Below are 24,441 nucleotides of genomic sequence, written 5' to 3'. Positions count from 1 at the left end.
CCTTTATTTCTTTAGCACTTTATACAATATAGACTGTAAGCAAGCCAAAGATGACAGTGGCAAGGAACCAAAACTCCACTCCATCGATGACAGAAATGGAGAAAAAAACTTCTCTGGTCAGATGAAGCTAGCATGGTGTGGTTTAATTACAGAATGCAACGCACGTCAGATTGATCAGAGGAGTAGTCTGGCTCTCGTGGTCTTGTGCTCATGGGAAATGAGGTCTTCACAGGGGATTTGTCTCTAGGGTTCGTCTTGTTCACATGGTCTGCCTCCTGAACAATGCTATGTAGATTTTTAAAATGTATACAATGTTTAATACTGTAGGGAGCCAGTGCAGTGTGGATAGAACTGGGCTAATATTGTCATACTTCTCAGTTCTAATAAGACATCTAGCAGCTACATTTTGTACCAGCTGGAGTTTCTTTATTAAGTATGCAGAGCAACCACCCAATAAAGCAGTTGAAGGTTCTTCGTGGAACCATAAATGCAGAGAAAGAGTATGGCATGAACAATGACTCTCATGAAGTAATTTTATTATTTTGATTATGATTGCAATTTTCTCATTTATGGACTCCCTGGTTTCCATCCACTTTTATGGTATGGGAAATACCAGTGTAAATATTCTGCTAAACTTCTCCTATTGTGTTCTTCAGTAAAACAGAGATCATACAAGATGAACAAATGAAGGCAAAAATGTATTTTGGGTGAACTATCCTTTAAATATCTAATCGCTGAATCTGAAAGTTGTTGTGCTTCTATGCAGGGAGAGGACTAACTTACTGCATTAGGGAAATGTGACTGTGACATCACAAGAGAATAATAAAAGCCCATTTGCCAGCAGAACCCAGCCAGTACATCCATTCATTCAACAAAGGGTGGTCTTTTTCCTGGAGTTACGGTGCAGTCACAGGAGTATCAGTGAGTATTCACTTCTTGAGACAAATTGTTACCTTAGAAGTTGATTCCATAGTGTGCTCTCCACTGAGTAGATTACAGTTGCTCAAATTTGGATTTAAACACTTGTTGATCAAGAATGTAAACTTTCTGAGACAGTGGAGAGACATTTCATATAGTTGTTGTTCATGTTATTTGGATTCTACAGACGTGGGAGAGGCAGTGAGCCACAAGGAAATCAAGTGACTTGCCTTAAGTGTCAGGGTGACGGATGCAGCACAATGGCTCTGTTGTGGAGGTTTAGGATGGGATGGTCTTGCATGGGGAATCCTGACGGTGTCCACACATTTTGCAGAGAATTGTCACTTTGTGAGGAAATGTTAAAAGTCTGATAAATGATTAATGCTACTATTCCATTTAACAATAACTGTATGATTTGTAAACCAGAGATCTCAGATTAAAGATTAAAAAAAGGATTTAATATTGAGCTACGAGACAATGTAATATGAGAAAATGAATTGTCTGTACTAGTCTGTCCCAGGACAGGACTGAAAATGTCACTGTGTAGCCACGTTTCAACTTTGCTGAACTATCATATGACATGGAAGCCTCCAGTTCTGTGTGTGAGTTCCTGTAAATGTGTTTGTGCGGGCTGTTGAAGCAGATGAACAGGAAACACATTGTCACTTTGGAGACTTAGCCTATATTTTGTATGTGGCTTTCTGCATTACTACTGAATGTGTATATATTACATATTACATTGATACTGATTCAAAGTTCTAGCTGCACGTAAAATTTAAGCAGATATTTCTCAGAAAGTGACACATGCATGCCATGTGTGATCTCATGAATCATAAAAGAACAGGACGATTAAGTAATTCACAATATTTAATAGATTCAATAGTTTTATGAAATGCAAGATACATTCTTAAAATAGAAGAGTACTGTTATTTTTAAATGTTTTGCTGTTGTTTAACTATTAGCCCTACTTCTCACAATTGCAAATTTGTAATATTAAAAAAAAATTTTTACAGAGAAAATAAGCCTGTTACTGTACCATTTTCTTTCTTTCTTTGTCTTTCCAACCTTAAAACATTTTACTTACACAACTTTTAAGTTTCTTATGCTCATCAAGTCTGCATTTATATGATCAAAAATACATAAAAATAGTAATATTGTAAAATATTATTAGAGTTTAAAATAACTTTTTTATTTATTTAAAACATTTTAAAACTGGTAATTTTTTAAACAGTTGTGCTCCATAATAATTTTGGAGAAACCATTTTTTTCAGGATTCATTGATGAAAAGAAAGTTCAAAAGAATGACGTTTATTTGAAACAAAAATGGTTTGAAACAATATAAATGTCTTTGTTGTCACTTTCATTTTATTGTGTCCTTACTAAAAAAAGTATCAGTGTCTTTCAAATATATATCAAATGGCTGTGAAATCACAAACTTACAACAAATTCTGCGACAAAATATTACTAATAGTATTTGGCCCAAACAAAGGCAGAATTATTAGTTAATGACATGAGCTAGCAATAAGTAATGCAATAATCATTGTTCATACTGCTTTTGAGTTAGAGATTGAAGGCACTGACAGATAAGAAGAGGATTTTTTTTTGGGAGACGTGCAGACAGGAAATTGAGAGATTTCATCAGTGGCTTTCATGAGCCCAAATGCCCTTCAAATAATGTGTGATAGAACACAAGAAAATGATCCAATGTGTGTCTGAGGTGTGAACCTGTAGATTCTGTGAAGACTATGATTGACAGTGCTTCAGAGATCTCCTGCAAAATCTTGTGACTCTAATTCCTGGTGTTCTTGCATTGATGGTACAGTTCATATAACGAGATGAGCATGAACAGTCAATGGCTGCTCAGATATGCTATAGTCACAAGACTCCACAAGACTGAGGAAAGAAGCACTGTTCCCACCAAAGTCGAGGTTCAAGTAAAACACATTCATTTGGTTAGTTTTGTACAGCAGTCAACAGTAGCTGGTGTTTTGTTGTTGTACTCAAGTATTTCAATACAAAAAAAAATTGATCCAATTTGTGGATAAATAAATCTCTTGCACTGATTTTCAATGTGATACATAAACTGCACTGAATGATTTTTTTAGTTTTTTTATTTGACATCCAATAGCTGTAACATCTAACTGATTCATTGATCCAGTTGGAGCAAGGCTCTTTAACAAGAGAAATACCATCTTTCTTTCTTTCAAAGCAATAAAAAGATCTTCAAAGCTTAAGTCTGCTGCATCCTCATAATCCATAATGTCATACTGAGCTCTAAACCTTAAACACAGAACTTTGGTAAATCATAATTATGAAAAGAATGGTTGAATTCTTTTTACAAAATAATTACTACTTTCAGTGTCATAATTATTATGACTTCGTCATCCTTTTTACTTTTTGTCTCATAGAGTATCTCATAATGTTGACTTTTTAAGTCATAATTATGAATTTGTAATTTGTAATTATGATTAACAAAATATATGTTTTTTTTGGAAATAGGTTTCAGTATTATGGAATATAACAAATAGTAAGAAAATAATCAACTTATAGATCAATACTTTTAATACATAAGTACATTCAAAAGTAAAATGTTTATACTTTTACTCAAGTGAGAATTACATAGAAGTGCTTTTTCTTTTATTGGTAATATTTCAGCAGGGCATCTGTATTTTTAATTAAGTACAGGATAAATGGACTTCATCCACCAGTATTATGTTAGTATCCCTTAATTTGAAATTGTTTTTAATTTAGTGTTTCCATTTTCATTTTAATCTTAATTAAAGTTTTAAATTAATTAAAGCTTTTAATTAAGTGTTTGTGATTTTGTTGTGTTTCTTTGTCATTTTATTAATTTATTTTATTAGTATATTAATTTTAATTTTAGTTTTAATTTAAAATTTTAGTACATCAAGTTAAATTAAATGAAAATGAAAAATGTTGTAGCTAAAATAAAATAACTAACGTTTTTTTTTTACATTTTGTTTCCGTTAACGTTTATTTTAACTGAAAATGTAAAAACATTTAACATTTTTTAAAAGTTTTTTTTTTTTTCAAGTAAAAATGTCTTGAGTTTTCTTGTTTTTTTTTTGTTTTTTTTTTTACTATAATAACCCTGTCAACCTCCACTTTTAGCTTTTAGTTAATACCAGCTAAAAAGAGACTTGCCATAAAGTAAGATGACAAGAGCAAATGATCAGCTGAAGTAAACAGAACAAGTCAGTTTTGACTATGATTATAAGATTTAGCTCTTCCTAAATGACAAGTAGAGACAGAAAAGTGAAAAAGACAGTTAGTGAGCATCAGTTAAGGAGACGATTAGTGAGCATCTAATTGTGTACAGGGGAGTATAGTGTGGAATCATTTTAGATGAACACAGGCACAACCTGCATGCCAGAGTCATGCCATAATCAACATCTTGTACTCCACAACAATACACTGTCAATGACATCTCTCTCGCTTTTTTTTTACAGAATGGGACAAAACCAGGGCAAGGAGGGGGAGCTAGGGCAGGACAACAGCTCTGCAGGACCAGAGGAACAGGGACCAAGCCCAGACTCTGGGGGGGCCAAAGAGGAAGGAAATCTAACCATTGAAACTCATGAGGTCAGGACAGATGAGGAGAACACAGCCAGAAGAAGATTGGATGGAGGCCCAGGCAGGGAGTCACCATCACCTACACCAGTGAATGGTTTGGATTCTCCTGGTAAGATGTGCGCTTCCACGGATGAGGGAGTTTTGGAGGGAGGGGATGGCGAGAAAGAGGGAGGAAGAAAGAATAGTGAGGAAGGCAGGGCTAAACCGCTGGCTCCACAGCAGCTGAATGGAATCGCACAGTCTGACAGCACATGGGAGGCTGATGAACCAAACCACAACGGAAAAGACTTGGAGAGTACACTAGAAGACCATCAGGACAACCTAAGGAGTGACCTTCTTGGTAAAGACAAAATTGAAAGGCTTCGCAAAGGAGAAAAGACGTGTGCTTCATATGTAAAGAATGAAACGGAGTCTGTCTGTGGAGATGACGACAAGCTAAAATGTCAGGAAGAGGTCAGAAAACTCGATTTTGAAGCTGCCTGTGATATTAGTCTAAAAAGTACATGGCCTACCTTGGAGATTCTGGAAAGGAAGGAAATTTCAAAACCATGTGGTGGGGATGCCAACACCAACGTTCACTTCACAGTTCAAGACCAAGCTTTAGTCATTACCGAAAATGTCTTGTTGAAGACCAGCATGAATGAATCACAAAACAAGGGGCTGATTAACAAGCGCACAACATCAAACCTTGTGATGAACTCACAAGCGGAAACATCAAAGGACACTACTAAGGGAATTCAGCACAGCAAAGAAGAAATGCAGAAGAAGCTGCCAGAGAATCCACATAAGGTTGTAACAGAAACCCCAAACGCTGAACATTCCTTCTCAAAAACTGTCGAAACCCAAGGGTGGTCAATGAAGGATGTCCACTCAGCCAGAGAACCAGAAACCCCACATGCTGAACAATCCTCTCTGAAGAACGTTGAAACCCAGGGGCTGGCAATAAAATATGTCTGCAGAGACAGAGAAAATGTTACGGGGTGTCAGCCAGCAGATGATGTCATAAAGACCAGATTTACTAGTTTATCTCTGGCAGGTGCGGATTTACAATGCAAAGCTGTGAGTCTGGAAAGAGTGCAGAGCCCAGAGGACCTCAGCACCTTAGAAGTGGCATCCAAGTCACCTTGGTTTCACTCTGAGAGCCATCGACAAATATATGCAGGTGAATTCACACAGGACGAGCTTCAAAAAGAAAGACAATTTAATGTGTCATACTTGGAGAGCCCTTGGACAAAGGACCCTTCACTTGGAAGATCACCCACTGGAGGTCACAAAAATAAAGATGGCATAAGAGTGACTGAAGAAAGAGAAAATCTGAAATCTGCTTCAAAGGGTCTGTATCATTCCCATGAAAATAAACCTGAGATAAAAGATCTTTCTCTGTGTGGAACAGAAACGGAAGACGGTTGTTTTGTGACATCTAATATTGCCAGTGTAGGTACGCTGGGTGAAAACAAACCCTGGCTACAAAGCTATGAAGATGAGAAATGTATTACATTCTCTGAAGACGTTACAGATTCGAACCCCCATTGTAAATCTGATGTTCAAGTTATGCAAAAAAATGAAAAAGAGGATCTCCCTCTTTTAGCAAAGGCCAAAGTACACACAGAGAAAAATCTAGGATGGTTTCTGGATGAAATGAGTCCACAGGCAGTGATACAAACCCTTCCAGAGACGGCGAAGGATACAACACACGAGATGGATCCAGAACATTCTTCTTCAATAAGGGCAGTGATTGATGTAAAAGATGCTACAAAACAACAGAGGTTAGATGGAAACGCTAATGTTAACTCAGAGAGAGACCGCGTCGGCAAGTCTAATCAGAATACCATCAGCTTGCACAAGGAAACATCTGCAACTGGTTCCATCTCTGAGCTCATTGCTGGTCCAGATACAGCTTCAGGTCGCATAGATGATAGGCCAAGTGTGGACAAGAAAACAGAAGTCACTCTGTCTGGTTCTTCTCAACTTCAAGAAAAATGTTTTTTGAAGATTTTAACAAATACGTCAACCCATTCCACTATAAGCCAGACAGACGTATCTGATCAGGTCTGGGCCGGTTGCGCTGCTGGAGCTGCATTAACAGACAACACAGCAAACACATCTGCTGCACAAGATGTGCAACATTCCTCCTCCATGTGCAACCTAATAAGTATGCAAGCTAACGAGAAACAAGATAAAGAGCAGAACAAGCTGTCGACACAAGCAAATTGTCATGTGTTCGAGGAGAAACGTTCAAGCCAGCTTGACCAAAAGAACGCAACAGAAAGCAACCCAACCACCATCATGGAAACACCACAGGGTGCACAGAAAAGGCATGTTTCTGATATGATAAAGGAAACTATTGAGTTGCAGAAAAAGATGAAGGAGTGGACCAAGCCAACTGAGGCCCGAGTTGATCTGACCTTAGATCCAACACAGTCTGTGAAAGTGTCACAGATGAAAGCAGCATTTGATCCACCAAGGAAATCACCTGACAAAGCACTAGAGAGAAAACCTTCAGTAAGAAAAGGTAGGAACCTTTCTGAGATGGATGCTATTCATTTAATGCACTGAGCCCTTGGTGGATAGAAAGATGGAGCAGAAACCCCATGTTGCATTGTGTTGCTATTAAACCAGACCAATATTGCATGCTTACAGCACCATATGATTTTAATTTTAAATATTTTTTTTTATAACATTTGCATTACAAAGCCATTAAAATAATCATTATTATATTCATGTAAATGTTGGAGGAACAATACAATTTAAGCTTGATGACATACATTTGACTTAAAACCACCTTTTTAAAAATTTAATATTGTTATTTTTTTTTAAATATACAATATTATTTATTATTAACCAAATCTATCTGTATATTTATTTCATATTTATATGCAGCAAATAATGATATTGTGTATGCGAGCATAATGGTGCCATCTTGTGGCAATTTCCGTTTAGGAAAATCAACCTCAATATATCACAGCTCATAAATAGAAAATAGAAAAAAAAAACTATCCAACGATCAATTGTGTTTATACTTTGTTGTATTCTCACTATAATAGACTTACTATCAACGTAACGTACTAATCGAAGTGACTTGACGTTAACTGACTTCAATGCGTGTATGACGTCCCCAAGCTGGTTCTACAAGAACGCAGTCACTTCGTTCATACCTGTTCACGCTCAGAATGGGCGGGGCTAACCGAATGTGTTTTGTGATTGGTGAACTTCAAGGCCACTCATTTCTCTTTTGTCTAATCACGTTCTTCGTGGGGCGGGGAAAACAAAACAAGGCGTGGCTTCCGGCGAGTCTCGGACAAGTTGAGTGAGGTAGTGGCATAAGGAGCATTCGCGCGATCAGGGACCGCCGCTGGGAATCTACAGCTGTCTATAGTACAAAATTAAAGTCGGCCTTGGATATATTTTTCCTACGACAGCTCAGAAGGTAAGAACAGGCGCAGAAGCGATCTGTCATGTAATGTTTGTAACATGAGGTGAATATTGTATTGCTGTGGGTAACGTTAAGTTTAAGAATCGGTCCATGCGAAGGGATCATGGCAGCGTGGATCAGGCCAGATGGGCTGAGCTGCAGTGCTCAAAACACTTAAATTATGATATCTCATATCTGAACTGACATGCTTTTATTGGGATATATAATGCTGTGAGTTGTAAGGATAGACTGAGTAACGTTAATGCTTTTGACTTAGATAAGTGTGGGAAGAGAAAGTTGCTGCGTATGGGTCTTTGAATTTTAGAATATTTTAATAATTAAAAATTATACTGATATTAAACATATGGAATGTTTTAAACATCCGTTTTTAAATTCTTAGTATAGAATGTTAGAGCCTTTCATTTGGAATTGCTAATGTGAAATGTTCGAATCTCGAATGTTTGTTTGCTGATCACAAGAGTGTTGAGTGATCGTTAAACAAATTAAGCTAAAGGTTAACCACTTTAATTTGCATCCAGAGCGAATGTGATTCATCTTGATTATTTTTTGCCAACTTTTAGCTTGCTTTGCTAAGGTAAGGTGTTCACTGCTCAGAGCAAAAATGAAAGTTTAAATCAATATCAGATAGAAGTGTCAAGCCTTGGAACAAATGATCTCTAGAAGATATGCAGAATCATCAAATTCGCTTAATCAGTCAATACACCTGCAGAGAAAAATGTTGAGGGATCCTTTATATCAGTGGCCAAGACATGTTAAAACAAGTTGGCTGAACTTCCTGTAGGTGTGGATTATCTTGTCAGGTCCAGGAGGGTTGATCCATAAATCATCTTTGAAACATAATACATTGTGATGTATGTGTGCATGTTAAAGTTTTAAACATTAAGACATGATCACCATTTTTGAGAAATGTTGTTGAAGACTTGAGATAAAGTCTGAAATAAAGACTTGCGATTAAAAGCGGTTTTATTCTACATGGATTGAATTGTCATACAGTTGACTTAATACTAATAATACATTTCATGGAAAAACATATTTATTATATTTATTAATTCTAACAATGAATAAAAACCAGATAAACGTGAACAGAAACTTGCTGAGTGCACCTTCAGTGCAGTGAGGTTTTTTGTTTAAAGCCTTCCCTTTTCCTTGGAAACACTTCAGTTTTTTTTATGATGCAAAAAAAAAAAATGCTTAAATGTTTCTGTAATTTCAGCTGGAAGAACAATATTTGGTTATAATTATTCCATTCAGCATAGCTCTTAACTTCAGGTTTATCCGTGTAATAAGCATAATGGACTAGAAGGCATTTTAGATTAAATTGCTCCTCTTTGTTTTGAGTTATTGAGATTGACTGCTTCAGATCAACCCTAAAACTGTTAGTTTACTTTTCTTTTTGGTTCTTGCATTAACCTTCAGTCATCTGAAGGAGAACAAGTGTTTGGGCTGTTACACCCGGTTAGAGTTTTACTGAATATTATTTAGCGTTCAGAGTTTTCTGTGGTTACCCATGTGTCGACCACACTGTAATATTGTCTGGCTTGTTTTAGTTTGACTCACTAACTTGCCAGGCAGTAGGAAAGAATAAAAAAAAAAAAAAAAAAAAATCTGTTTAGAAATCTAAGAAATGCCAGATATATTTTGTATTGACTGCTGTCTGTTTGCAGTATTTATTGACTGTTTTTTTTGACTAGGCATTTACATTTTACTTTTTAATTAATTTTATCAGATATATTTTATAGAATAAGAAGGATGAAAGAACACATTGTGCATGGATAAAAGTGCATTATGGTTCAAATATACCCCTTTTATTTCTTTTTTCAAGAGACCAGTCTTTGTTCTTGGTTATTCATTGCTGGTACATGATCCAGCTTGAGGCCAAGCTGAAATCTTGACATGGTAATGTCTGGACTGGCTGTCAGAATGCATCAGCCTGTTTATGAGTATGGATGTCATTGCATCGGCTTCTCTATGCCGGTTTCCTTGTGCTCCTTGGGAAATGGGTCAGGATGCTGGGTAAAATTAGTCAGGAGATGCAGGATGTTGCCGCAAGGCTGGAGAGGATGCAGCTTCGGGAAAGTGTGTGTTTGAGAGAGATAGAGAGAAACAACTGGATATATATAGGCAGGGAGAAACTGTTGAGAGTTTTAAGGAAGTTTTGTTTCGTCTAAAGACCTGACAGGATCAGGTTGCATTGCACATTTACCAGATAATAACTTTCTTGTGTCCTTTAGGCTGCATTCATCAGAGTATTGAGCGTTGCGATGGATGTCTCATCACCAGCAGGTATGCAGGTTTAAATACAACCCTTTTCAAGACTTGCAGCTCTTACTATAGAGCATTTTCTTTGCTGAAACTATATTGTTGCTCATTTGAGAGAGATTTGCCCTATGTGATATTGTTTAAAAACCATTTTGCAGCAATTAACAGGTCAGAAGCATCACTGTGAAGGGCAGAGCTGGAAAGTAACGAATTACATTTACTCGCGTTACTGTAATTGAGTAGCTTTTTTGTGTACTAATACTTTTTAAAGTAATTTTTTAAATCTGTAATTTTACTTTTACTTAAGTATATTTTGTTTGAATTATTGTACTTCGCTACATTTTAAAACGCATTAATTACTGAGTAAAAAAAAAATAAAAATAAAAAAAATAAATCGCTCCCTGGAAACTACGGCAGTAATGGGCAGGAGGGCAAACTGGCGCTAAAATCACAAGAAAGATGCAGACGGACAAAACAGGCGTTAGTGGTGCAGACACCGCTGAAAACGAAACCCCGTCATATTCTGAAGTTGAACTCGAAGGAAATGAAGTGAACCCCGGGCCATATGTATGCTCTATTATGCAGTGTAAGCTGTACTTGCCTAGGAAGACCAAACTAGCAGCTTATAAAATCTCGACAAGACATCAACCCTTCGCAAGAATGTAGGTAAGCTAAATAATTGCATCGTTGCATTGGTGGTTAAAATGAAGCTTTGACATTTTAGCAAAAGGTTTTGCACAAATTAGCCAAAAAGACAGTGGTGAGGAGTGTGCTATTTTTGTTTTAATGATGTGCGCGCGCATTTATAGTGCGTTCTTTCACTGCGTGATTCAGTCTCCTAAAATGCATTTAGAATGATCACAAAATTGAAGATATAGGGGCAGAAAATTCACATATTTATATAATTTCATACATTAAATCAAAATCACACAAAGAATGCCGTCTTTTCCTCCAAAAATCATCATGAATATATACATACATATATATAACAGTTCAGTAAACAAGTTAATTAAGAGACTTGCGTTTTAGACACCATATTGCCTTTTTTAGCTCTATTTCTACAACAGAAAATAATTCCAAACACAGCCACCAAAGCACAGTTTTGCGTCTCTGAGCAACGTGACAGTGTTTCGTTCCTGAATGAATCAACCGTTTAAATGATTCGGTTCAATCGCAATGACTCACTTATTAACAGTGACTTGCTGACACATACTGGCCATTTTAATTTCACATTTAAAGTATATTTTGATTGTTTTAAATAATTAATTTCTTATCATTTCAAATGAGTATTCAACATTTTATGTCTTGTATATCAAAACATTATTCATGCATTTGTAACTGCAGGTTAAATGCATTCTTGTCCTGCAATAAACAGTGTAATACATCTAAATGCCACTTCCAATGAATATTCTGCATTTCCTCTGCATTAAAAGATGAGTTTGTTGATACTGATTTGCCTGGTAACAGCCCAAATGTTTTATTATTCTAAATAACTGATTCCTTTAATTAAAAACAACTAGTTTGAGATTAATAGACCTATCACAGGGGTGTCAAACTCAGTTCCTGGAGGGCCGTAGCCCTGCAGAGTTTAGTTCTAACCCTGCTCCAGCACACATATCATGTAGTTTTCAAATAAACCTAAATGATTAGATTAGCTGGATCAGGTGTTTTTAATTAGGGTTATATCTAAACTGTGCAGGACTGTGGCCCTCCAGGAACTGAGTTTGACACCCTTGGCCTGTCCCATTTTTGACTCCCTCCCACTGTTAAAATGTAACTAAGTAATTTTTACTCTGAGTAAATTTTAAATGAGCTACTTTTTACTTTTACTTGAGTAGATTTTTAGACTGGTACTTTTACTTGTACATAAGTAAAATTTCATTATTGTAATAGTACTTTTACTTGAGTAGAATATTTTTGTACTCTTTCCACCTCTGGTGAAGGGATGTGTTATTTATTCATTTTTTTTCCATGCATGACCAGATGTAAACCACATTTTCTACTGAATGAGAGAGGAAATAGGCTAGTGCAGTAACTTAGAATGCCCTGTTTTACTGTCATGAGTGAATATTATGTACAGAAGATGCATGTTGAGTGGCTATGCGGTGGTTTTGGTTATATTACTTTTTTCTCTCATGCAGCACACTGCCTGCATCTAAGTAACAAAAAAACGCACTAAGGATTACTAAGGATTAATGAGCTGCTGGATTCCTGAATATTAGTCAGGTTTTGTGTTCGCTCGAACTGATTTGCTGAAATAAATATAGGGACAATAATAAGTGAGTGTTAGCCAATGAGATTGCCGTTTGCATATTAACTCCGCCTCCAGCTCACACACTGGTACTACTACTACTACTACTACTACTACTAATACAAAAAAAAAAACGAACATTTATTTTTTTTAAGCAATGATCACAATCAACAATTCTTCCAGGTTTTAATTTTAGTAGTAAATCCCCTTTGTTTGCCAAAAAATAAAGTTAGCCTAATGTTCAGCAGTTAAAACATTAATGTTTTATGCTTTCATTTGATAACCAGAAAAATGTAAATACACAACACAGAATTTCTGAGGGAAAAAAAAATTCATAGGACTACTTTGAGAATTAAAAAAAAAATAAATAAAGTTGTTTTATGAATTAAAATATTTAGACATGCTAAAACACAAAATTTGGTAAAAACAAAAAATATGGTGAGAATTTAAACATTTCATAGGGCCCTAAATGTAATTTTTGGTAAACTTTTAATAAATTGATGTGAAAATGTATAAGTTCCATGATTTTAATTAATTAGACATGCTTTTTGATTAATACAATTGAATTTAACTAATAAAAAGGAGTGAAGAAAAATTTAAATGGAATCCAGGGGGAAAAAAACTGAATTTGAAAAAAAAAAAATAAGAAGTTATTTTAGGAAAAAAATTAAACCAATTTCATAGGGCCCTACATAAAGAGGTCCCAGTTAGTAGGCTGTCATGTGTGGATCATTTGTAGCCATCTTTTACAGCAGCTGGTATAATTAAACTTGTCCTTTTAGAAAGAGTTCTAAGGAACATTAAATTGTTTAGAGGTTAAAACAATGGTTTCTTTCAATGACATTTGAATGGACAATTAGAGATTAGACCATACAGAAACTAAAATGTATACACTAAATACACAGTCACACGATGTTGTTGATGGTTTTTTTTTTTTTTTATTTTTTTTTTTTTTAGTTGGTCAGAACAAAATGGCAGGCATGTTACTTCATTGTTCAGATGACATTTTCAGGTCAAACTTCTTATTTTGCACATACTTCCAAGACGTAGTATCTGTAATTCCAAGGTAGGGCTGTGCAATTAATCACATACGATTGTCATGCGCATCTCGTCAGTCAAAGCTGGTCCAGTGATAAGTAGTAAATTTGCCATCACCTGCTTTCAGATGGAGAGCCCTAGTTCACTGACAAGCTAGACAATATCACGTTTGAAATTAGGCCTGTCGCAATAGTCGATAAATCAATTAATGGCACAGATGTCCCTGGTATAAAGAGATAGCGTCTCTCTAGAGTGGCCAGCTTTGGGAAGCGCCTTTCATTTGCTTGTGGATGTTTGAAAAAAACATCGCGTTGCGAGCGCATCACTTCAATTATGAGCGTGCATACCGCATTTGAAATAACGAACTTGAGCACAAAAAATATGTGAACAGCCCCTTTATCGGTCAAAATGTTTACTTTCGGTTGGTTAAACGGTCAATTTGAGCATCCCTAACTGGCATATAAACATAAAATAACATACAAAATTAATAAATTTTAAGCCACACAAAGTCAACATGTTGGTATTTCTTGCTCTGAATCTGCCATAAAATAAAAGTTTATTGATCTTTGAAAAGGTGTACTTGCGTTATGCCATTATCATTATATTAGTTGAAACTGGTCTTAGAACGACAATATTGTTTATCGCGATAATTTCTTGGACAATTTATCGTCCAGCAAAATATGTTATCGTGACAGCCATATTTGAAATCTAATGCGAATAATCTGCGATTATGAATGCGATATTGTCTAATTTTTTTCTGCTGTAAAGTTGGGCATTTTAACATGGGGAGTCTATGGGAATGACTCCCTTTTGGAGCCAGCCTCTAGCGGCCAGTCGATGAATTACAGTTTTCTTCCATGTTGGTTTCAAGAGAGGGAGCGGAAGTTTGCCGCTTGGAAATCATGCACGTGTAGAGATTTACCTCTGATTACAGAACTGGCATTACTGACAAGATGCGCATTAAATATTGGGCGATATTTATCGTGCATCCCTATCAGGCCATCCTTAAAAATATTTTGGTTTGCAGTAACGGTAAATAAAAAATGTAAAAAAGGGTTGGTAGGTAGAGCTGTTTTAATAAATTTTTTTGATGTATTATTGTGCCTGAACCCATATGTCTTTGAACAGTGACCGCAAACATTTTGTTTACTGCAGCTGCAGCCATCATTACCAAGCGCAAACCGTTGACTCTGACAATGAATGAAACAAAGCGAACGCACAGGCCATAATGTGACATCCGTGTAAACATAGATGATGTCACAGGGTTTTTTTTAAAGAAAGAATGTAGCCTTCGTTTGTATGTAGGCCTAGGCATTTTATATATTTACAATACTTACTAAAATAGAATTAATATTATTTTATTGTTTTGTATTAGTTGTTTGAAAAAAAATTGGCCGGTCTTAACATAAATGTACAACCGGCAAGTCGGTCGGACTAAAAGCAAAAAAAAAAAAAATTTGAGTCGGTCCTAAATTGACAGTGTCGGTCGGGTTACGGCAAACAAAAATATTTTTAAGGATGGCCCCAGCAACTAAACGCATCTGCTCCTGTGAGCTTGCGCTGTGCTGCTGTTTAAACTTTGAGCACTGTAGCTGTTTTTAATATTTCACAATATTACTTTTTTCTATACTTTTAATTGGGTGATATTTATCGTGCATCCCTAGTTGCTGAAAAGTCTGTCACAAGAACACTAAATGGGGCTGTGAGATCTAGTGTGAAACGCTTGAATTCAGTGAAGAACACACATGACTCTGTACTAGTTTAAACTAGTTTAAAGCCAGATGAAACCGCGCTGACAACCAGAAGAAACACTGCGCGCAACTAGGGATGGGACGATAACCGGTTTTATTGATAACCGTGATAAAATGTGCTGAAGGTTAGTAATATCGTTTAAAAATGAATTATCATTAAAACAGTGTTTGATTATCGCGGTTTTAATAACTCACTATTAAATCATGTCCAGCCAGCAACAGTCTGACGCAAGCGCAGCGCACAATGTTTTTTTTTGTTTTTTTTCGAGAAGGAATGGCGAAAGTCAGTGACTTTTCTATGCTTTTCTATGCTTCTACACTTTTCATTGTAAGGAAGGAAATGCCACAGAATTTAATCTTTCTTTAAATTAAGTGCATAGAGTTGCTTGTTTTATTAGTTGTTTGTTGATTATTAAATATAAAACTTGCTGAAATGTTTTCAGTGTGAGCATCAACTATTTTTGAACACTTTCATCTCGTTTCAACAAAACCGTGATAATATTGATAATCGTGATAATTTTAGTCACTATAATCGTGATATTAAATTTTCATACCGTCCCATCCCTACGCGCAACGATACTGTCAGGAGGCTTTTCAATCTATAAGTTGCCATAGTTTACTATGGATTTACTGTTGTAACACTAGGTGCACACTGGTATTGTGGCAGAAATGTAGTATGTTCTCACCAAATTTTATTATTATTATTATTATTATAGAAATGTATTAAAGGAGTAATGGAAAATAATAACTTTTTTTTGTGAATTAAGCTAACTTGTGCATTTATGCTTAATGTATTTAAACTATTGCTTTGCATACAAATACCTAGAAACTATATAGTTACATTTTTACAATGGTATTGATGTGCTGCATGTTATTGTGATTTTAATGTATGCTTCTATGGAAGACCAGTGGTTAATTTTAATAAAACTCAAAAACTAAGATTTAATAACAATCACTAGGGGTGTACCGGTACGCAAAAATCACGGTTCGGTACGTACCTCGGTTTTAAAGTCACGGTTCGGTTAATTTTCGGTACAGTAAGGGAAAGAAATGGAAACATTAAACTGCAGGTTGTTCATTACTATAAACCTTTTTTAACGATTTGTTTACACTTTTTATATATACTTTTTAATAAAATATATATAAAATTAAAAAAAGAATAAGAAATAAAATACTTCTGCAAAGTTCTCCACTAAATAAAATACTCTCAGTCTCAAACCAATCATATAATAAAATATAATGAAAAATATAAATAAATAACTATGATTACAGTGCAGCATTACCAATCCCAGCTTGCAGGCCTGCTCATATTTAAAAAATATATATAACTTTTCCAAAGTGTGAAGTGCAGCATCAACAGTTTCAGTTTTTAGACCTGCTCAGATTTCGTTATTGCGTTGGACCGCACCATACCGAAACGGTCCAGTACGAATACACGTACCGTTACACCCCTAACAAACACCATATAAAATTGTTTTTATTTTTATTTTTTTACAGATGTTACAGTTTTTGATAATGAAAATAAATTTACACCTGCATCCTATCTCATGCTGCTACTTCTGTCAACTATGTCAACAGGTCATATATGCACTTCTAAGAGACAAAATATGTAATATTATGAATACTGCAGCATGCACTGCAAACTGTGCTGAAGAAATATCATCAAAGTCAGGCAACACAAACCTGTTTCATGATTTGAAACAGTATGACTCATTAGAACATGCAGAAACTAAGAAATACATTTTTCTATTAAGATATTTATTTTGTTAAGGAAAAATTTGAGAGAATTTGGATTAGAAATGTCATATCAACCTCTGGTGTGATGTAATGGGTACTGATTTGTGTTGTGTAGCCCAACACTCAAGTTGAATTTTAATACTGTTAACCTTCCCTCTGGGGTTGGCCTTCATGTTGGAGGCAAACAGGAAATGGCAGCAGTGAACATCCTTAACAACATTCACATATCCTTGAAGTCGAGTTTATCATGGGCCAGGGTGCCACAATGAGCCCAGTAGTGTCAAATGAGATCTAGTTATACAAAGCTGTGGCTGGCAGGATTGAAGGGAGTGCTTGTGTTTAGAATATTTGAATGGATTTAATTTTTAAACAGAGCCATGTATGGTGTTTGAACGGAGTCAAGTGTAAAATGGCTCTGACTACATGTGAAAACAATCTCCCTATCTTGTATTCACTTTCTTACAGTTCTGCATTTGGAGCCGTCACTCGATCTGCCTTGTGCCTTTCCTCTGTCGGCGTTATGTCAGAGCCCAGCAATGTGGCTGGATTTTATAGCAGTAAAAACACATGATACATGCCTGACCACTGCAGCAGGGATGGGTCACAATTGTCAACTAGTGAATTATTAGTGATTTTACATAGATTTGTATATGTGTAATTGAATATATAGGTTCAATTTGGATTATTATTAAATTATCTGTGTCAGTTTTCCACTTTTCTTTTTAAATCTATGATGGCAAAGCTGAATTTTCAGCAGCCATTACTCCAGTTTTCATCGTCACATGATCTGTCAGAAATCATTCTGATATGCTGATTTGATACTCAAGAAACATTCCTTTTTATTATCAGGGTTAAAGAGTGTTGATGATTTTTTTTTTTTTTTTTAATTTGGAAATCATGATCACCCCCCCATGATTCTTTTGATGTATAGAATGTTCAAAAGTGCAGCATTTATTTGTAATCGAAATCTCTTGTTACATTATCAATGTTTTTATGGTAACTTTTGTTTAATATATCGCACCCTTGCTGAATAAAAGTAATACTTTATTTTAAATAACTTACTGACCTCAAACTTTTGACTATTAGTGTACAAACTAGTGTGTAAACCCTGGGCACTTTACATTCTTGTCAAAATGATGTTTCCCTTCTAGACCGATCAAAATCATACTTTTCTTTGAAAAATGAAAAGCCTGTGTTCTCCGATCAGCTTTTGGACAAGGCCTACCCAGCCTTCACTCTCTGTGTTTCACCATCAATCCGGTGGACCAGTGATGCCACAGTGCTGCATTACAAGGCTTCCTTTGTGCACAGCCGAGTTCAGGAAGTGAAGGAATCGCCTCAGATGGTTGTGGAGGCGGTATCACTCTGAAACATTGCCCAGAACTCAATGTGAAATGAAAGTCGGCCTCAGAAAAAAGGCGCTTCCTCTTGTTGGTTAAATGAAGGTTTGATCAAGATCATCTTTAGGTCTTTCAAATAATCTCTTGTTCTTCTTTTGTTTCTAATACTTCCGTTGTGCAGGGTTAACAGCTTTTTTCTGACATCGGTTCACAGGGAGAAATTAGCTGGATTGAGCTTGCGGGCAGGAATCTATGAATCATTTAGTGACTTGCTTAAGGGCGGCACTTATTAGTTGGTGTCCAGTTGAAGTTTTTGATGAAGTACCTGTTTGATCTCTCTCCTCATAAGCAGGGATCCCAACTTCCAATGTATTAATATTGGAGGTGTTTCTTAAATAAGCATGAATTGCTGAAATTGAAGTGAAAAAAACAACAAATTTTGTTTTAAGAAATGTATACTTTAATTCTGCAAGGAATAAAAATGTTATATAAATAATAATAATATATATGCGCAATTAAAATAATAGGGAATATTTTTTTTATATTACAAAACATTTTTATTTCAAACACAGCTTTCAAAAAAAGTTCTATTCATCAAAAATTAAAAAAAAATATATAAAGCAGCAACTCTTTTCAACATGTCTAATAATAATTTAAAAAAATCAGCATATTATAATGATTTCTGAAGGATCATGTGACACCTGAAGACTGGAGTATTGATGGTGAGATTCTAGTGTTGCCATCACACAGGCATAAGTTACTTCATAAATATTGAAAATATATGGGATATTTCCCAATATTGCTGTTTTTATTGTACTTTTTTAATTAAATAAATAGTATTTGTGACCATAAGAGAGAGGGCTGTAGCTATCGAATATTTTAGTAATCGAGTATTCTACCAAAAATTCCATTGATTAATCGAGTAATCGGATAAAATGTGTTTTTGCTTAAAGTTCAATATTAATTTATGCAAGAGAAAATAAGACTCCTGGGTCTCTTAAAACGAACAACTAAGTTTCCTTTTTTGTAACACTTTTTTTTTTTTTTTTTTTTACTTTTTAAATGCATAGAATGCAATGCATACATCAAAAATAAACATTTTATTATTACCCATTGTTTCTCTGTCTGTACTTGTACTGTGAACAATGACAATAAAGTTGACAGATGAATTAAGTGCATTTAAGTGCCATTCAGTTGGGGTTTTAAATAAAGCATTTTCTGAGATGCACATTAAACACACAAAACATTAATTTAATTTATCTTTTAATTATTGAAAACTAAGCAAACTGAACTTTTCGGTAAACAAAGGGGATTTACTATTAAAAATAAAACATGGAAGAAATGTTGTGTGATTAAACCTTAAAAAAAAATGTTTTAATTTTTTTAGTAGTAGGCTATGTACATTCTGCTGAACAATAGTAATACAGGGCTTTTATTTTGACGGGTTGACGTACCTTTACAGTTCTGTGTATGTGATGTGACGCTAGTTTTACTCAAATCAAATGGTCAAATGCTCATGAAGTGACTATCAGAGCAGTTCTGGAGATGTTGTTCATGTGTTCACTTCCTTATTTAGTGAGACATTACCACGAGCGTCGCATGCGCTTCAGTGTGTGTGTGATAAAAAGGAAGACGCTCTTCTGCTCCATTCATTAACAGAGACACACAGAATATGCAGGATTCATATTTAAATAGACTGTTCCGGCTTAATATTTACAGATATTAGTCCATATCGTGATTTGATGTAAGTGCAATGACCTATTTTTGATTAATTCATTCAAAATTTGGAAAATTCAGTGCCATTCCGCGTTAAACTGTAAATTCTGTTTATATGACTGGATTCCGCAATTCCCTCCGCGTTTTCTGCATCGCGGAAATCATAGGGCCCAAGTTGTGGTATGCCAGCTCTATCTTGCAATGGACACACGCCACGACGTTCTCTTTACGTTTGCCCGCGCCCTCAAATCAAAACACTGCTGACTCCTTGCAGTATGCGATTTCGGACTCAGCGCTTGTCTCCTTCCGCTTTGTGGGTGACGTAAACGCGTTGTGTCTAGTGTTGTCACGATACCAAAATTATTGTTTCGATACCGATACCTAGTCAAGAATTGCGATTTCGATACTTTTTCAATACTTTTCCTGAAAAGGGAAAATACACTCTCAAATATCATTGATTTATTTTAAAACCGGGACAACATTCTAATCATATAACACACTAATAAATGAACATATGAACAGCAGATATATTAAACATTTGAACAAAATATGAAATATCAAAATATAAAAAATTAAATAGAGCAATGACATTCAAGGTAAAGAAAGAATAAATTTAGCAGCATTATCTCAGTTATCATAAGAAACATAAGAGTAATAAATTTATCTTGATTCTGAACTTTGAATAAAAATATGAACAGCGATTAAATTAAACATTGTTTCTGAACTCAGAAGATTAAATGTCAAAAGATAAATATCAATTTAAGCAATGGCATTCAAGTAAAAAAAAAGTAAATAAAATTTAGCAGCAATATCTCGGATATTGTAACTTATTCTGTCAGCGGTGCAACCTTTTCTTTAAGCGGAGAAAACTCTTTATTGAGCGCCATCTTTTGCTACAGTCGTGGACCGGCAGCCACAGTATCATTTGTGCTCGCTCATGCAGCCTAGTGATGCGCGGGTCGGGTTTTTTCCAACCCGCGGGTCCCGCTTTTAATGAAATTATTTGGCCCGCCCCATCCCGCAAATAAAGTACAATTTATTTACCTACCCCGACCCGCGCATCGGGGACATCACGGAAGATACGTTGCTACTAGACTATTGCTACTACATATTTCTTGTTCACTGAAGTTCCTGCCTCCACAGCAGTGCGCGAGTTCGGCGCTATTAGCAGCGCATGCACAGCTCGTGAACAGCTCTGTGAACTGTTTCATCCTGTCAAAGAGTTACTCAATATGTGACGGAGCATGTGATTTGTTGAATATAGTGAACGAACCCGCCCTTCACTGAACGAGATCGAGAGGTCTTCTCATTCGTGAATGAGTTGAATGAACTAATACATCTCGTTCGTGAATGAAATGAATGAGTAATACAGGCTCAGTGAGCCAAGCATGTAAATCTCGATCAGCAATCAGCAGATACAGCGCAGTTATAGGTGCTGTGCAGATACGCTCGTTTTCCTATTTAGCATTCAGAACATAACTCCATGTTTAATCCCTGATTAATGTGAATATTATATATGAACTGTCTGACCAAACAATTAAAATGTTAATCATGCAAGAAAACCTCGTGCTTTGTTCATCTGAACAACTTATTTAAACTGTTTAATGCGATTATGCACACATTTTAGTAAAGCCAAATCAGTTTAGTAAAGTCACTAATGCAGCCATCTCGCTGTAGTGCTTTTTTGCTGCTTGTGTGAGGAGAAAAAACACAGACATCCATAGGGAGGCACTGGAAGCGTGCGTGGCACACACCAACATGAAATACGTCTCTTACAAATCTGGAACGCAGTCATTCCTTGAAGTATCGATACTAATAAATGTAGGAATCATGACGTTTTTAATTTCCGAGAAATTGTGGAAACAGTGGTTTTGACATTACAAACCTGTACACATTTTGACACAGGTTATGATGAAACATCTCCGTCTGCCTCTTGTTTTTCTAATATTGTGTGGCTGAGAATCCTAGACCAACAAAGTTTTTACCACAGCTGTTTTGGGTGACAACACTTCTGGCCATCTGTAACTACTTTTGTCCATGTAGGCAGTCTACTAACATGGCTGGTGTGACAGTGTCAATTCCATCCTCGGTTCTTTGTGGTAATATTTGTGCAGTTTTTAATGGGTGAGGAATGTGAACGCAAGCCTCCTTACCTCATTGTTCTCATTACAACATTCCTTGGAAAACTGTCCAGCAGCTTTCTGGACATTTTCTGGAATTGTATGCATTAGTGCCCAGGGTAGGTTTAACGGTCTAACCCAGAACACAAGCATGGCAAAGCAAAGTAGTTGCAATCAGAAACTTTTACTCTGTATTAGGGCTGCACGATATTGGGAAAAAATTACATTGCGATATTTTATTTTTCTGCGATATGAAATCTAATAAAAAATTTTCTTACAAACAAAAATGGGATGAGCAGATTTACATTCTCATTTTAAATTATTTAAACATCGACACCATCGTGTCAATTGATTAATATGCGCAAGGGAGAGAGAGCAAGACAGCGCTCGTGTTGTTTGAAGCGCTCTCTCTCTCTCTCCCTCTGTCTTTCTCTCCCTCTGTCTCTCTCTCTCGCGCGCACGCATTCTTTCGCGCTTTCTCGCTCTCTCGCGCGCTCTCCGCGAATCACATTCGTCAAGGGCCGGGGAGCAGCTGGCCCGTACAGTTAATGAATAACGGATCAACTACGACAGCCTACATCACACATCCTGAGATGTGACTATCGTGGATTCGTACATCGCGATATCGATGCTTAAACGACACATCGTGCAGCCCTACTCTGTATCATTGTTTATAAGATGTTTTATTGTAATGTGAACACAAAAAAATGCAAATAAGTTTTTGCCAGGATTGCTTAACTAAACTGTGTGGTTTGTTTTGCATTCCTGTACTAATGGTGACACACAAGGACACAGTTACACATTATTGAAAAAAAATCATTGCTGGATGCATGGCATTACTCTACACTTGCTAGGAATCTAAACGGACACCAGATCAGTTTTATTAGGATTGATTGGCAGTAAGTTGGCTTGCAATGCTCATTACCCTGCCAGAAACTAATGAGAGCAAGTTGACTTGAGTCGCTTAAGGTAATTGCACACCACTTCACAATCATACCTCAAATATTTCCTATACCCATATCAGAAACAATGCAGAATGAGTTATGCATTGATTTTTTTTTTTTTTTTTTTAAATACTTTGGTTAGACGTTAAAATCCATTTCAGATTCCATTCTCAAAATCTTAAATGAACAGTAAAATTAAATGTAATGCAATGTTAAACCATTTACACTGTTCACCATAAATGGAGTTAACCAATTGCTTTAATGTAGATTTTTTTACATTTGACTTTTTCATGTTGTAATATTGCATAACAATAGAAAATACTGTATTTTCCGGACTATAAGTCGCACTTTTTTTCATAGTTTGGCTGGTCCTGCGACTTATAGTCAGGTGCGACTTATTTATCAAAAATAATTTGACATGAACCAAGACATATGAACCAATAGAAAACATTACCGTTACACTGCTGCTCAGTGCTCCTGTAGTCTACACTGAAGACATAGAGCGCCCTCTCGCGGCTGTAGACGGTAATGTTTTCTTTTGGTTCTAAATAAATGCGACTTATAGTCCAGTGCGACTTGTTTTTTTCCCTCATGATGTATTTTTGGACTGATGCGACTTATACTCAGGTGCGACTTATAGTCCGAAAAATACGGTACTCTTCATGTCTTCAATAGGCAGTACAGTAAGCTATTGTAAACATTAGGAGTAGCCTAATCTGTCAGTGTTGTTTTGGCTCAAGCCTGATTTGTGAACTGTTTAAGAACAAGGTTTTGGTGAAACCCTCTGTAACTCCTTTAGTAAATGTCTGCTTTTCTCTTTTTTTGCTGACAAAAGCACTAACAGAGTTAAACATTGACTTTTTCTGGTGCCATTCAAAGGAATCCTTGGTGTGTTTATTTGTTGGAATAGAGTTGCTGTGTGTAAGTGTGTTTTCACGTGCAGCATTAATGTCAGTTCCCTTAGCTGATCCCTCAGAGATGGAACCAGATTTAATGGATAAATGACTAGGGCTGTGATGGTGGCTGATTTTTACCACCGCGGTAGTCATGGACTAACAACCGCCGGTGGCGCGGTGTTGATAAAAAAATTATTATTATTTTTTTTCAGTTTAACGTATCAAAATATTTAACGTAGGGGCGGGGATGGCCACCCACTCACAACTGCTGCTTCTGTCACTTGAAAAGAAGTGAATTTATTGAGTCGCAGAATGACTGAACAGGAGACGTTTCAGACACGCGCTCCACTTCACTATTATCAGGTGCAAGTTAAGCGAGCGCAGAAAAGGTCCTGTGCTCAAAGGTGCCGGTGCGGGCTTCCTTTGTGCGTATATCAAACTGCG

General features: G+C 36.1%; 2 protein-coding genes across 3 annotated transcripts in view; both read left to right on the top strand.

Moving 5' to 3' along the window:
* The first annotated feature begins 872 nt into the window (after positions 1-872).
* On the top strand, positions 873-7,068 carry LOC132135787 (uncharacterized). The gene is made up of 2 exons (XM_059547202.1): positions 873-921; positions 4,389-7,068. The coding sequence occupies exon 2, from the start codon at positions 4,390-4,392 to the stop codon at positions 7,066-7,068; it is 2,679 nt and encodes an 892-aa protein (XP_059403185.1). The 5' UTR covers positions 873-921; position 4,389.
* Positions 7,069-7,787: 719 nt separating this feature from the next.
* The window catches only part of LOC132139895 (coronin-1C-A-like), a 52,947-nt gene continuing 36,293 nt past the window's right edge, over positions 7,788-24,441 (top strand). Inside the window, exons 1-2 of one of the 2 annotated variants that reach the window (XM_059548586.1) lie at positions 7,798-7,939; positions 10,177-10,228. In XM_059548586.1, the coding sequence (XP_059404569.1) occupies positions 10,207-10,228 (22 nt within the window). In that variant the 5' untranslated portion in view covers positions 7,798-7,939; positions 10,177-10,206. Of the gene's footprint in view, positions 7,940-10,176; positions 10,229-24,441 lie in introns of both variants that reach the window. The other variant, XM_059548587.1, reaches the window with a different exon arrangement.

Source organism: Carassius carassius, chromosome 4 (genome assembly GCF_963082965.1).
Source record: "Carassius carassius chromosome 4, fCarCar2.1, whole genome shotgun sequence".
Lineage (NCBI taxonomy): Eukaryota > Metazoa > Chordata > Actinopteri > Cypriniformes > Cyprinidae > Carassius > Carassius carassius.
The sequence above is the reverse complement of the archived record's forward strand: the minus strand, read 5'-3'. Positions and strand labels throughout refer to the sequence as shown.